At 47.8% G+C, this 16,108-nt stretch overlaps 2 protein-coding genes across 3 annotated transcripts in view; one reads left to right on the forward strand and one right to left on the reverse strand.

Moving 5' to 3' along the window:
• Positions 1–16,108, reverse strand: part of LOC135396041 (uncharacterized) — a 534,032-nt gene that overhangs the window by 107,841 nt on the left and 410,083 nt on the right. For both annotated transcript variants that reach the window (XM_064627099.1, XM_064627098.1), the window contains one exon: positions 1,529–1,609. In XM_064627099.1, coding sequence (XP_064483169.1) covers positions 1,529–1,609 — 81 coding nt within the window. The remainder of the gene's footprint in view (positions 1–1,528; positions 1,610–16,108) is intronic.
• On the forward strand, positions 7,538–9,557 carry LOC135395168 (uncharacterized). The gene is made up of 3 exons (XM_064626409.1): positions 7,538–7,861; positions 8,005–8,144; positions 8,261–9,557. Exons 1-3 carry the CDS (start codon positions 7,678–7,680, stop codon positions 9,332–9,334), a joined length of 1,398 nt encoding a protein of 465 aa, XP_064482479.1. The 5' UTR covers positions 7,538–7,677; the 3' UTR covers positions 9,335–9,557.

The raw sequence follows: 16,108 nt of genomic DNA on the forward strand, positions 1-16,108 counted from the left end.
CGGTGGAGCCCAAGTGCAGATCGCTGCCAGCGCCGTCATTCCCGTCGCTGCGCGTCATTCACTACGCGATTGATTCAGATGCTAGTTTGTTCCTTATCTTCACACAGTGATATCGCGCGTTGCACCCCTTCTTTTCGCATGTTGCTCCTGAAAAGAACGTACATCATATCGGAGTATCAAGTTTAATGGCTTGAGTCTCCAGCTGCTCCACGCGTTCCTCTGACATCACCGAATGTGAACAAAAAGACGGAAACCACGACTTACCGGACATTCCAAATTCCTTGCCGATCATTTCCCACCTGGCTTCTTTCATCTGTGTATCCTTAAAGTTCGGCTCACTTTTGTCGTAGAGGTATCTGAAGTCTTTTATGCGTTCCAACAGCAGCTCCATTTCGCGGCCCATAGCTACAGCAACCGTGGAAAAACCACGTGCGCCGCGACAACATCAGACAACACGGAAACACGGTTTCAAGCGGAAGCGGAAACACCCTCCTCCTCGCCTTTACTGTGATTGGTCAGTTACCTCCCGGCGGACGCTGTCTGTTGCGCAGGGAACGACATCTTGCACGACGCCAGAAAGCGGCTGTACAGTGACACTCAAGTGCCGTTTCTGCCGTTGTGAGCGCCGTTCCGCACTCCCGCCCGGTAGTGGGAACCCGCCTTAAGGGAACTTCGTCCTTCTCCCGATCCGCTTCGGGTCACGTGCAGCACGCGTTGCTATGGAGACGACGCTGCACTACGCACCGACAAGTGGCCGTAATCCGCCCCTGGCTGATAAGCGCGCGGCAGCAGTAGCGTGTCATCATCGTCCACGGGCCGCCACAGTTTCTTCATTACGTAGACGGGTTTAGCATATGGCGTATGTAGCATAGATGACGACAGGCCTGATTGGATTCAGTGCAACGCGTAGACAACTGCCATGAATAATGAAATTCTGAGAACGACCGTTTGATCATGATCAGTATTTCATGGAGTTACGGAACTAAACGGCCGCGCATGAACCAGGAACAGAGGGCGTTCACGGAGTCATGGAACTCGTGAGAGATGCACATGGCGGTTCGTTTGAGAAGTTATGTCCTGATGTACACTTCGTGGTTGACTGGAAACTGTTGAGAGTGGCTTGTTATAGGCTGTCACACTGGTGACGAAGATTCGATCAAGAACTCGATACTCTGAATTTATTCGTCTGCTGCTTCTGCGGCGGGCACGTGGGCGGCCTTTCACTGACCCAACTGCGTTGCGCTGCAGGTCTCATTACTAAATATATTCTCTTTCCCCTGTTGCCCTTCATTAGAGCGCTTACTGGAGCAAGACCATGTTAACGGGAGATTGACCAGGAGGGTAGGCACGGACAAAAAACAAAACAACTCCCAGAGCTACATAACTGACTTTGTTCATGATTCATCACACACTTTAGGTATAGCCTAGGTGTTTGTGCGAATTCTCCTTTATATTGGCCCTCAAATATAAGGAAACGACACTGGAAACAAACACGTGCGACGCAATGCGGACATTAGAAAGTTCTTACCTTCGAGCCAATTTTCAGGATTTGCTGTATTATTCCAAACGCTGTGGCATCCTCGGCGCCTTCGGTCATATAGTCACAGATCTGCAGAGAAATAAAGCAATTAAAAAAGAAGTGGTAGCTAAATCACACATATTTTAGTCACAAGCCAGACAGGCCTTTCCAAGGCTTTCAGGTGACCATATGTAACACACTGCGAGCACCATTGAGTATGGAGCACCTGAAACGCAGGCCTGTGATCTTATCATCTGTGGTACGTGCCCTGTAAGGGCTCGCATGCCGTGCTGCAGCAACACACCTGAGCAAACCACACCGTTTTGACGTGATTGCAGCTCGCAAGTACTCCTCTAATATGTTACAGTATGATGGACTGTCACCGCGGATCCCTTGCCCATGTAATGGTCCACTATCGGGCCCCTATGGTCCAAGAAGACTGTGAGCATGACCTGAGTACGGACCTAAGTACGAAGCCTGATGTGTACGGACTCATCGTCCTCATCGCCTCAGCTAAAACGTTGTCGTCTTCAATATTCTTTACAATTATGACGGCCCTGCGTTTGATGGTAGAATTAATATGGGCACTGGTGAGGTTACCTAACTAGGATTGAAGAATGATACTCGATGAAAAGGCATTAGTAATGGGCCTATTCGTCAACTGCTGTGTCTTGTTTGCCTTTCTACGTACAGGATGTGTTCAGATAAACTCCAGTGGGTCTCAGGTACGTCCGCAAACGTCACCGTAGTTTATTTGCGCACACCATGTATAACTGCCTCATCTGCAACTACGACGCCACCTACAGGCAGCTGGCCCCGCACCGCCAGTAGAAGCTTCAGACCTATGGGCGCAGTCGTTTAGCGAGGACAAGGTTGAGAAGCTTCATAGCACATCTGGTCCTCCGGGACGTTTCATCATGGTTGATCAGTGCTGACGTAGCGGCATACCGTCCCCTCCACACGCCTTTAAAGAGCAGCTTTCTAGGAAATAGTTGAAGCGCTCGTAATCACGGAGCAAGGTAAACAAGCATGTACAGTTTAAATCCTGTGACGGACACGTGCCGGTTAAAAAAGTTCCCTCAGAAAGTGCAGCGGGTACACAGCCGTAACCGTCTGGAAACAGGGAAACAGCCGTAACGGTTATCAAATCGCAAGCACAGCGATCCCCATCCCCAAATTTCAGCAGGTACAAAGCCGTCACGTAGGTATGAAACGGTTTTGTGCCCACTGAATAATATGTGTGCCTCCTGAACGGTGTACTCGTGTGCTTGTTGAATAATGCATGTGCCGGCTGAATATGTGTGCCTTCGTTGAAACGTACTACGTTGCTCCGTGCTCCACCGGTGAGGAGTGACATAGCACCGCGTATTCTTCCGCAGTGCATTCCTTCCCGCTATATCGCTACTACCCCGCTATTGCCCGTTGTCTGCACTGCAACCTCGCCTTTGAGAAGGATGACAACGTTGCTTTTTGGGTAAAGGTTTACTGTTTGCTCAAGGTAAGTTAACCTCGTTGTGATGCATCGTACGACGCCTGCGTTTTACTGCTGTTTAACCATCGAAGTACATTCTGTTGCAGACGGTGGACGCATTGCAAATGGCGGCAGGAGAGGACCGGCTACATCGGTGAAGCGACGATGTACATTACGAGCCATAGGCGCCGATTGCGGTGTGTGTGTGTGTGTGGGGGGGGGGGGGGGCTTGGGGGCCGGAGAACCCCGGAACTTTCCTATGGGGGCCAGCCCCCTCCGGGAAGTCTACCCAGCTGACACTCAAGATGACAGTTTCGAGTGATATCCTAAGAATCGATCGCGTGCTGCATGCGATGGATGATGAAATTCCTGTAAAAGTTCGTCGCATGACGTCACAACACGGAACTCCTGATACTTTACTGACCTCTCCGTATAGAGGGGGGGGGGGCGTTGTGCCCCGACGCCCTCCGGCAGATTGAAGACTCTTCGCCTATGTTACAAGCGAGGTTAATTGTATTGTTTATAGGTGTCCGTGGGACTGTATCTATTGCAAGGATGTGAGTCACAAAATGGTGTACTGTTCCAGAATTCGCGTTGGAACAATACCAGCGTGATATTCACCCCGGTTTCTTTGCAGGTTGTTTCCTGTCTCAACGGTCACACATACGTGTGCAAAATTGGAACTGCTTCTTACATCGAAGCATGTCTGGTGCCACTTGCTTGGACAATTGTTCGTTAGCCATTTCGTTTGAGGAACTGTCGTGTTCGTCACTAAGGATGATCTTGATTGAGCTTTGCAGTGCCAGCATGTTCGAAGTTTCGAGGATTGTGTGTTGGACGTTGGGAGGACTGCGTGGTGCATCGGATGGGTTGTGTGCCCGTGCAACGTGTGCTCCATATGTTTTTGTTGGGATTAGTGAACCGTGTGCGCTTTCCATTCGGCAAGCCATGATGTACAGGATGCAATTTAAAGGTACGTGCAAGCCAAAGTGTTTCATGTTCGATGTGCTTGGAGCATTTTCTTCTTTTCTTTTCTTTTTTTGCGAAGCCTGGAGGTCATTTTTCTGTTGGGGAACTCGAGAGGCACAATGTGTCTCGCGTATTGCTGGGTACAAGTAACCGTTACGGCCGGTACACTGTGGCTCCTGGCGTCAGCAGGGATGTCGTACCAGTTGCTTCAGGGGCACAGGGCATCTGCAGCTTTCGCAGGCACCGCATGCCTCTTGAAGTAATCTGGCACATTTTTTAAAAATATGTGCCAGTTGATCAGACGGCACCTATCCGTCGCTGGGTTTAGAGTGTATAAATGGGCCAGGGATGGGCCAACCGAATCCTCAAATTCTAGGCAGAAATTTGAGATTCGGGTATAGGGATCCCAATGTTCAAAATGGCGAAGCAATCTTTCGAATCCACCAACCACGCTTGTTTGTTTCTTTTCAAAATTCACGCCTGTGTGGTCCACCGAAGGCCTGAGTGCGGCGGTGCTGAGGGCGGGCGTGTGTTGTCTTATTTGTTTTGTTCACATTACCTGTACTGGAAGAGTCTAAGCAAGAACTCTTACATTACCAGTTTATAAGTAGCATGCCTTTGCCTTTGAGCGTCCTTTGTTTTAGTTTTATGGAAAGCATTCGGAATTACATTTAAGAATATCTATATGGGTGTGTTTTCTCCTGAAAATGAATTTTTCATTAAACAAACGTATCACGTTCTACTTCAAAACGCTTTTCAGTAAAGGTGTATCTTCCCCTGGCTGTTCAAACTCTTTTTTAAGAAAGGATTCGAAAGATTCGTAGGATTCGTGGGTTTGCACAACCTTTCTTGGATTCGGATTAAGAAAATTTTGGATTTTGTCCTATCTCTAAATAGGCCATAACTGAAAATAGTCTAGAGATAGGCCGCTGCAGATGTATCTTCCTGATAATAACGACAGGCAGGCGATGCTCACATATGCGTACGTTCACAAGTTCGGATGTAGTGCGCAGATATGCATGTGTGCGTGGATGCCGTTCGGGTGCACCCTCATCTTACTTGCAACTCGCAGCGTAACTGCATTTGTACTCGCAAATACCAAAACTGCGAAAACCAAAACGCTGTCATTCTCAATAACGGTTAGCTCCGGGCGTGTCACGCGGTGAAGTGCATTTTTTTGTAGTATTTTGCTTGGAACACGTCTCCCATGGCAACAGTGCATTCTGACTATAATATTGGGACTTGGTCGGGCCGTGTGTTGCGGAATCGAGTTGAGCTCAAGGTAACCAGGGGCTTTATACCGGACAAAGTAATGCTTATGTGCATTACTTTAGCGTCACGCTCCACGTCAGATTCAGGTTGGAACGCCTTGCTGTGCTTACGTGCCTAGCTCTAGGGTCGACAAACTAAACTCTCGTGTTCCGTGCCTCTTGTGTTGCTACTAGTCGGCAATTGAACAGACCAAGCGGCGGGAGGTGCAACGCGACAGTTGACGTCTTTGCTGCCGCAAGGATTATTTTGTACTACACACACCCATTTGTGACGTTAGACGTGGAGTTGTGACGATGTAAAAAAATCATGGAAAATTTATTCGTTTTTTTAGTAATATCATTACAACCTGAGAAAAGCAATGTAATATTGAAAACCAAATGCTGTTACGCCACGTATCGTCAAGGAATTACTGCAGTCGTAGGATATACTTTTATTACTTGTACATGAGCAATAATAATTATTTATTTTTCTAACTAAAAAAAAAATCTAAAAAAAAAAGGAACTTTGCTTCATAGTCTGAGTCTCTTGCAAATAGCATTAGCAAGCACTAAGAAACTGACTACCGTCATCATAACTATTATATAGGATTTATGTAGTAACTATGGTAGTATTACCATGTAGCATATTATGTAGCATAAGCGCAAGCTAGCGCAAAAGGGGCACGCGGATTTCTCACACTAGCTATATGCCAGGGAATCTGTGAAGCGCACGAACTCGTAAGACTTCCCGGAATGCCCACGAATGCATGTGCTAAGAAGTAGGAGCTCCAAGTCGAATACAACCATTTATTACGGGTGTCAGCACTACAGGTAGGTTTCCCCGCACATTTTAGTACAAGCGCCATCTGAATTAGTCGAGGTGCCATCTGAAATTATCCAAGCGCCATGCAATTTAATCCGGACGCCATATGAAAAAAGTCCAGATGCTATTCAATTTAATCCGGGTGCCGTCTGAATTGTAATCTATGGAGTTTTTAAGCACTCTAACCGTGTATTCACACGAGGGACATCCCCACAGTATACTCTACAGACATGTAGTGGAAGGAAAAGTAAAAAACTGTTGACGGGACTTAAAGGAGTACAGAGGACCATCCGAAAAAAATTCAGATTAAGACGCCTGATGAAAGTGTGTGTGTCATTTTACGGAATAGCGCGAAAGGTTTTCATGTGTGCAATTCGCGCGTTCACCCTTAAAGAGACAGTCTGGACCCCGCATGTGAATTAAATAAGCCTTGTCAGATCATTCCTTATATCTTCCCATGCCGCCATGCCAAATATTTCGTTTACATTCGGCTCCAAGAATTTATAATGGAATTTCCGACTTGCATCTTTTGCCCCCGACTGAAAGCCGCACTTCCAAAAGTCGTGACGCCAGGAGCGTTCTTTTACGGTCTTTCTGGCGCTTGCTTGGCCGCAGGGCAGTCAGACTCGCTCAAAAAAGCGTGACCACAAGGGAGCTGCCATCCGTTGGTCATGGAAGGCATTGCTTTCCGTTGGCTGCTTCATTCCGCTGAAGTTGAAGTTGACTCCTAAATTATTCACTTGCTATCTAAATTCGGCGTACATATGTACGTGTTAAACAAATAAGCAGTGAATATTTTCCCACTACATCACGTCCTTGTGTGCTGTCGTTCGTTCGTCACTTTATTATCACGAAACTCGACAAACCAGAGCATAGAATGGCGGGTGGTTTCGTTTTTGCACTTTCCGGTTCCCGTTGGTTCGCAGAGCAGCATGGCGATGGGGGTTTACTGTGTGTATTCATCTTTGGATTATTGTTGTCTTCAGAAATACATGCCTACACTGTAAACTTTTTCACACCTTTAAAGGTGTGCGCTATGCACATTCAACTCGGCTGCGTAACATTGCATCTCCAGGATGATATTTTACAAAATTCGGAAAGCATTACAAAAGATCAAGTGTCAGCGCAAATCTTGCTTTGATTATGTCTGGGATATCGTAGATACGAGCTAATGTATATATGCATCGCTACCGATAATCGAGCACGTGCAAGTGTCTATAATACTGTTGAACAATGTTGAGACGTTGCAAGACTGAATTTTTGGCTGGTTATCGAAACTACCCATTCTCGAAAATCCCGCCTCAGCACGCCCTCCTTGAAACACCCGTGCTCAAAACGGCTTTCTTTTTCCGACCCTCATCAAAAGACCCTTACTCAGAACAACCTCCTTCTTTCGACCCGTGGCAAAAGACCCTTACTCAGAGCAACCTTCTTCTTTCAACCCGTATCACAATACCCTTTCTTTTTTCAACCTACATCAAGAGGCCCTTCTTCAAAGCGGGTTGTCCTGGGTGTACTGACCCCTGTGTGGAAGTCAACTAGGAGCTCTGCACAGAACTCCGTATCTGGGTCATGTCGAAACATGTGCATGTAGGTTCAAAGTTGAAACACTCATTGCTGCTGTAGACGTGTCGACTGGAGGACCATGGCGGACTTTGTGATTCTAAAGACCCAGAAGGAGAACCCGTGCTTACATTTGAAAGGTTATAGGTATCATAAGAAACGGACGAACCAAAACGGAAGCACAGCGTGGCGGTGCGCATCGTACCTGACTAGTAATTGCAAAGCTAGCGTCATCACCGAAGGCGAGCAAGTGCGACGACGTCTCCGTAAGTACCAGTCCATTGTAATGAACTGCAAATAATGTGCAGATACGGCTTCTTAATTTCTAGAGCATGGCTTCCCAGCCGGTATAAATCGTTGTAGTATTTGTTATATTTAAATTTTATGCGTGGGTGTGCACGCATTGCAGACGAGCACAATCATCCCGCGGACAGTGCGGCAGCGCTTAAAGATGAGTTCCGAGGAGTACTGAAGGACAAAGCGAGGCAAAGCCCCCATGTTGCAGCCCCAGAACTGTACAATGCCGAGCTTCTCAGGATATCGCAAACTGTGAGCATTTTATTCATCACGTGCTCATTCATTCATTATTTTGTCACGTGCCGAAAGCCGCGTAAGGGCGCGCAACTCTGTGCCCTTATTGGAGTGCTTGTTTCGTTCATTTCCAGGCAGACCGCGACGCATTAGGGGAGCTTCCTACGTTTAATAGCCTGAAAGACACTATATACCGAGAAAAGAACAAGCTTCAACCACCACTGCCGAGTTCGGCTGCTGACGTTGACCTGCCTGACCACTACAGAGTAACGGAGGACGGCCAGCCCTTTCTTGTGATAGATCAGTCGGTCGACCAACGGATTCTGGGGTTTGCATCCCCCACGGGCCTGAAGCTAATTGCTCAGGCGCATGAGATTTTTTTAGACGGAACATTCTTCGTTGTTCCCCGAGTGTTCGACCAACTTCTGACTGTCCACCTGTCCGTTGGCGGCAGGTTTCTTCCCTGTGCCTATATCCTTTTGCCCGGGAGGTCGACGGCGATCTACTCGTGCGCACTTTCTCTTCTGAAAGACGCTTGCATATCAGCAGGATACGCTAGTCCTACTCCAACGCTATTCTTCACCGACTTTGAACAGGGACTTATCCAAGCATTGAGAACAGTGTTCCCAAGCGCCGTGCATCGTGGATGTCACTTCCACTTTACCCAAAGAGTGTGGGCCGCAGTGCAGCGACTTTCGTTGCAAACCACGTACCACGAGGTGCCCGCAGTCAAGTCGCTGGTCCGGAAAATGGTGTCCCTCGCTTTCCTCCCACCCCCTATGGTGCCGCGTGCGTGGGCAGTGCTTCGGCAAGATGGACAGGAAGCTGGAGAGCCCAACGTCGATCGACTAATCGACTACTTCGAAAGCACGTGGATGGAGGGAAACTTCGAAGTTCATCAGTGGAATCACAACGGCAACCGTGGTCCGAGGACAAACAACCACCTTGAAGCGTGGCATCGAAAAATTAATGCACGGGTCAACAAAGCGCACCCAAATATATATTCGTTCGTCGATCTTATCAAGAAGGACGAAGCGCTGAACAGCATCCACCTGCTGCAACTATCTCACGGAGGCAGCCTTCGTGCCCGGGATCGAAAATGGGTGCATAAAGACAGAAAGCTGGAGCAACTCGAATCGGACCTCAACAACGAGAGGCTGACGATGCTCCAGTTTTTAAACGAAGCGAAGCAATTCTGTGGTCTGTAGCCCTTCTCAGAAAATTTTGTATGCGTCGTACAGCGGTTACAATAAAAACAAAATGAGCAGAAAAATAAATAAATAACAAAAGCTATGTTCCATTGCCTATTTAAAAACCCGCACGCAGAAAGCGCAAACTACCACCGTTGGGTTGAAATAAGCAGGGTAGTTATACGAAAGGGTTATTTTGAGAAAAACCGGTATGGTTAGTTTTGAGAAGAGCGTGCCGCGAAGGGAGTTTTGAGAACGGGTAGGGACGCGGAGGGTACAAACGAGAATGGGTTGTTTCAATATACAGCCGAATTTTTTGACGACAGAGAACACTCGAGTAAAGAAAATTAGTGCGAAACCGTGCTCCATTATGATGTTACCAAAATTACACCGAAAAAGGCGTACGCCATGCACGTTATTACGCCTTTAAAGGTGCGAAAAGATTTAGAGTGTACATGTGTTGCAATGGGTAACGATTTATTGATTTCGCTCGCAAAGCATACAAACGCCAGTTCAACACGTCATAGGCGGTAGACATGTTCATCTGTGTTGGTGGAAAGCAAAGGGCAGGCGATGTTGCATAATCTCACAGATAAAATATGATTCACGTTTGATATGACGTTTACCTTGAGATTCTGGTAGCACTACCCAATTCTGCACGTATCTCGAAGATTCATACCTACTCAACGCAATTACACGGCTTGGCTTGCTTCCTACGCTGGACGTCGTTCCCTCCATCGACTCGTTTCCCCGTTTGTTATCCCGTGTGACTGCACAGGGTTGGCAACAAACGGAGCAGCTTCGTTGTAGTTAAGGGGAAGAAATTCGTCCACTAACGCTATCCATGACCAACGGATGGCTGCGCGGAATATGAGAATCCCATTGACGGAGCGCCGAGTACGTTCTCTAGAGTCTTCCTATGTTAGCTCTATGCTTGGCTGGCTCTGCTCCTCTTGGCGGCTATGTGTTGTGCCGTTGTGTACTCGCATTCCTGCTTTTTATTAACAGTGACTGGTTACAGGATATGTGACGGTGTTGAGGGGTGAGGTATAGGTCTTGTTTAGTGCATCGTGAAGACAGGAACGAAACCACAACGTCAGTGTCGTTTTTCGTGTTTGCGGAGAACGAACTCCTGAAACAGTCGCGGATAGCCAGTATTCATCGTCCTCGATAAAAGCTCGATGTAGTACCAAGGCCTTTTGAAGTATGTGTTTCTAAGGGTCGATCTCTTTCTAGTCACAGATTTGGCCTGTACAGCATAAACATTTGTCAGGGGGTCTCTCTGAGTTACGGTAGCAACACTTGCATAACAAATGTCATATGCTACATAGTTAGGAATAAAATACGTTGTTAAACAAAATCGCCAATTCCAACTGGGTCAAGTCTCACCTGAAAATACTGTTTTGCACGTCAACCACGCCCCGATTGTTGTATAGTGCTGCACAATTGTGACGTTGGGAGCAACAGTGACGTCACCGAGAAACCGAAGCCGGATATAGGTTAACCGTAGCATTTAATTCATTTTCTCTGAAATGGGAAAGCGTTCACCTTTTCTATTTCATGGGGATGGTATATGTGTAAAGTCGCGATCCGAATACCCTCCGGAGACATGAAGATATAAACAAAGCGCGAAAAGACACTACGGAAGAGGAGAAGACGGGACATCCCCTCCGGAGGTCCGGACTGTCACTTTAACTCGCCGCTTCGGGTATAACAAGGAGGAGAAGGTATGATGCCACGTCACCGATGACGTTACAGGCAGGGTGTCGAACCGAAACGTTTTTCGTTCTGGTTTTCGGTCCGGTTCTATCATAAACGGTCCGGTACCGGTTCTGCTCCGGAGCAAAAAAATAACGGTTCATACCGGTTTTGAACCGGTTCCGCTTCTGGTGGGCATATTCATTCCCAGAAAAAAAAATCAATGCTGCAAAATGTAAACCCGTTTATTCCGCACACATGGTATGTAATATTAATAGGCAGCTGTGAAATTGGTAGCTCATGGTTCCTTTAGGTGACTGTCTGTTCAAATAGGCTTTTCCCTTTCTTGAAGCCCATGATACAGACAGACTTGTTTGTCGTGATGTCATACGTAAAGTACTTTCTTGCTGGATTGGTGCGATCGCGTCCCATCCGAATGTCTGTTGCTGCTTCCTAGCCAGCAAGCACCACCGCACGCGTACGACGCAAATCGATGAACACCTTCACTTACAAACGCGCTCGACGGCTCCGTTTTCTTTTCTTCGTGTCCTGTCCACAAAAGAAGCGCCACTTCGTACGCGCTTGCCCTCGCGGATACGTAAATGTATTCAACTTCGCTGTTCTCAAACAAGGGACGCGTTGCGCGACATTACCGATAGAACATTACGCTACGAGAACATTACGCAGCCCACTTGAGTCGTGTTTAGTTCAGGAGGGTTTGGGCGGATGAAATTAAAACGAACACTACGGCACATTGGTAGAGAGTGAAAACCGGTCACATGTCACCGAGAGTCCACCGGCGTGACTTCCCAGGCAGCTCACAGGCTGGTACTGCTGTCCACCGCCGTTGCGCACGGTCGCTTTTTGCGACGTACTTTAAATTCAATTTCTGCGATAATTATGACTGTGTTGTGTGTATTACTTCTTATGGTGCATCTTACTGACCTACTTAACCATTTTATACGAAGAAAACTGGGTGTTAAAAAATGAGTTCTATGCCAGTTCTGCTGTGTCTTATGTTGAGCATTCGCACCACGCCAAGATATCGGGAGCTGGAGTGGAAGTATAGCAGACGACACCATCGGTCATTTCTTATGCTATGGAATACCTTGTGCCTGATCTGCAGGACATTCCATGCGGATAGCAGAGCGCGAAAAGTCAGGATGCTCATAGCAGACGACACCAGTGGTCCAGTCGTCTGCGACGGAATGTCTTGTGACTCTGCCATAGGATATTCCCTGCGGTTTGAAGAGCACGGAAGGACATCACGCATATCCTGCAGGTTGGTCACAAGATATCCCGTAGCAGACTACAGGACGAATGGTGTCGCCTGCTATGTGGGTCATGCCTTTTCGTACTCTTCTAACCGTGTGGAATATCCTGCAGCTCAGTCAGAAGATATTATGTAGCAAACGACAGCACCAGTGGCGTCGTTTGCTATACTCCCGCTCTAACTCCCAATATCTCGTCGTGCGAGTGTTCAACATAAGACACTGTAGAATTTCAGTCCCAACAGCAGTTTTTTTAACCTTTCCTTCCAGTAGAATACTCTACTGGGATGTCCTTGGCGTGAACACACGGTTATAGCAAGATACACGGTTACTTCTAAAGACGCACGTGTATCTTTTCGAACACATCGTTGTGTATATGTGATAGGGAGCAAGGGCAGCACTAGCTCGTTCTTGTCGGTTATCCGAAGTACGTGACTTGTACGTGACTAGGCAGGGCTACTGACTAGTACTTGACTACTTACTAGGTGACTAGTACGTGACTTGGCAGGTTTAGTGGCAGTGAGACACCGATATCACACGAGTGCGACATACTGAAGCACTAGTATCCTGCAACACATGGTACAGCCCAGGATGCCTTGTCCAGTCCTCCATTCACGGAGGGCAGTGTCTCGTGTCCCAGTACAGCGGTCATAGTGCTTAAAAACACCATGTATTAATTCAGATGGCACCCTGACTAAATTGAATATCTCCTGGATTATTCCAGATGACACCCGGATTAATCTGAATGGCGCCTGGAATATTTCAGATGGCTTGTGTAGCGGCCGGTCGACAACGACGAAGATGACAACGCGCCTGGAGTACCTGTATGGCGGGCTAGCCCGCCATAGTACCTGCCTCAGTTCCACCGGCGCGGCCATGGATGTAGGCCACAGTCATCGCCTCTCCGTGGCATACCATCATCGCCGGTCGGGACTCATGTAGAGGAACAACACCTCCTCTACATTTGGTGACCCGATCTATGAATATCAAGTTCGATGTAACTCGGCCCTTTTCCCATCCCAAATTTGGCAACCTTCCTGTAAGTCCAGTACCGATTGCACGCTGCCGCGCAGCCTGGAAGCCCCTCTACTACCACCTATCCGAACGCTACGGTAGCTCTGTGACACGGCAACCGATTGAGCCCGATGCTCTCCACGTACACTCAACCTCAACTGTCCAGACCCGCTGCCACGACTCTGCTCCGTGCCTTGCATTCAGCATTATCTGTTCATTCCCGAAATGCTTCCTGAGCTCGACAAGCGGACTGCTGTATAGCGACCTCTCTCCTACAAAGCACTACCAACCGGTACACACGCGCATCACAGCTTCATTACCCTTCGCTTCAGCCCGATGTTCACCGCACCCCGGCGCTCCTTCACTGCCGGCCGCTACACCCGAGCTTCGCGCTCACCTGCCGGTCGCGGCAGTCGCGGCAGCCGAGCCTTTATGGAGAACTCTACCATCGCCGCCGTCCCGGCCGCCGCTCCCACTCACAATCTTCCTCAGCCGTCTCTGTCTTGCGACTTCCGCCGGTTCAAGCACGTCACCTGGTGATGCAGATGTCCCGCTGCCTGTAGCGTGTGTGTGTGTGGGGGGGGGGGGCATGTAGCGGTAGCCTGACGAGGACGATTCGTTGACATCGTCACGGCGCGCATCACGAGCGTGAGCTTCCATACGTGCCGACAGCTGTTTCCCCGTCAGTTGGTTCATTGGCGCCCGCGGAATAAAGATGTTTTGCCTATACTTCATTGAGCCACAAGTGATTTATGTAGAACGGCACCAATGCCTCTGGTGTGGGACACTTGCCAGTGTAATCGTTATCGTTACAACATCAGACAGGTTGTAGAATTCTTATCCTATGCGCATGCTGCAAGGTTTGGAAAGATTCTTGACGACGCAGCGCTTTGCAGTTCAGCGTTGACAACAACAACATCGTTATTTCGAGATGGGACAATAGGGTAGAGTACCGCCCCTGACGATGACACTCCCCATTCATAATCTCCTAATGAAGTTGTTGTGGCTTGGGGTTTTGCCATTCCTCCTGTTCTTTTGTTGTTTTTTTCACAATGGGGGTGTCAAAGAGATGGATAACCATATGCGACACGTGCGCTTCAAATACCCTACTAGAAAGCATCTGGCTAGAACGAAAAGTTTCAGCAACGTTCACCTGTGACATTCATAGCCTTGCTTTTGTCTCTGGTTAAGGCTGCGTCACAAATGGCTTCGAGTCTGGTGACTATGTTACCTTTTTGCCTATATCTCAGTCCCTGCAATATTGTAGCCAATAACGAAACAACAAACATAACAGGAAAGAGGCTATGGCGCGAGCGAGCTGGCACATGAGAACCAGCCGGTTACCCGCGACAGGGATGGGAAAATGACAGATATGACACGTTCTCTAATTCAGCTAATCATTTAATAACAAAAACCCTAAGTCCCCAACCATCACCTGACAGGCGGTAACTGAGAGGTCGAGGGAATGCTAGCACGATTCCTCCCGGAGGTTGTCTCCTTGGTCTCCACCAGGAGCCGGGTGATTGGGACACGCATTTAATTCATCATGACAGCTTTTAAGAACAGCGGGAAGCAGTTATGACAAGCACCTTAGCTGGACCACGAGTCCTGAACCTCCAGAATCAACATTGCTTTTCTTTTGTGTTCCAGATGCATAATGTTCTTACGTCTGATAGTTTCACAAATGTAAGAGGAATGCGGTACACATAACCGCTAACACATGCATTCTTCTGTGAGATATATTGGCCTCAGTGCTTTTCTCTTTTAAACAGTGATCGGAACCGAAACAAAACCCGAACCGAACACCGCTAAAAACCCGTATTTTTCGCTGAACCGGAACCGAACAGAACCAAGATATTGTTCTCGCGTCGAAACGAACCGGAACTGAACCGCAAAAAGTTAGGCAGTTACCGGTTTGCGAAACGGTTGAGACGTAATGTGCGTTTTGAGAGATGGGAACTGCGATTTACACAGCGCATTGAGCCGCGCTGCCAAACAAATTTGAAACCGAAACTGAACAAAACAAAACTGCAACCCAAATGCGCGAGGAATTTGGTATTTCCTCCTCGCAGCTATTACGTTAATTCAGTTTTCTTAATTTTTGTTCCAAAAAGAGAAAAAGTAGCGTCTGACACCCGTTTGGGGAGGCGCCGTTTCGTTCAACGTGCCTGAGCTAATACTAAGCGTGCCCCCTATGCAATGCTAGGTGGCACAAATTAATATTTGAGTATATGCGATCAGAAAGGACAAGAAGCGGCACTGGCAGTGTTTTATTTTTTCATGTTACTTTTGGCACTTGCAGATTTCCTGGACGCGATTTTTGTCGTCCAGCAACCCCAAGTTTTCATTTTGGGCTGTGAAAGTAACGGCCAGTCCCCAAACACGGTGTAAGAGGATGTATGCGTTGATTGAACATAGAGAAAACAGCATATGATACAGTAACGCTGCACCCGAAATGTAGATCTGTAACACGCAGTATTGCTGTGAAGCAACTGCTGCATCGGCAGCAACAACAGCAAGTACATTTGTGGTATTTGAGAACGTAAGGATGTGTTTGCTTTTAACCCATGGCAATCTGCTCAAGGTTCATTTTCCTGAACCTGATATTTTACGCTGCCGCGGAGGTGAACCCGAACCGAATGAACATGCTGAACCTGAACCCGAACCGAACCCTGCTTTTAAATAAATGGCGCAAGGCAGCTGCTACGACAGAAAAGATTGCATCCATTGCAAACCTTTTAGCGTCCGTGCAAAAGTATGAAATCCCAGGCGAAAATCTGGACTGGTCCCAGAATGGTTCCAGTTGAAT

The sequence above is a fragment of the Ornithodoros turicata genome, chromosome 5 (assembly GCF_037126465.1).
Source record: "Ornithodoros turicata isolate Travis chromosome 5, ASM3712646v1, whole genome shotgun sequence".
In the NCBI taxonomy this organism is placed as follows: domain Eukaryota; kingdom Metazoa; phylum Arthropoda; class Arachnida; order Ixodida; family Argasidae; genus Ornithodoros; species Ornithodoros turicata.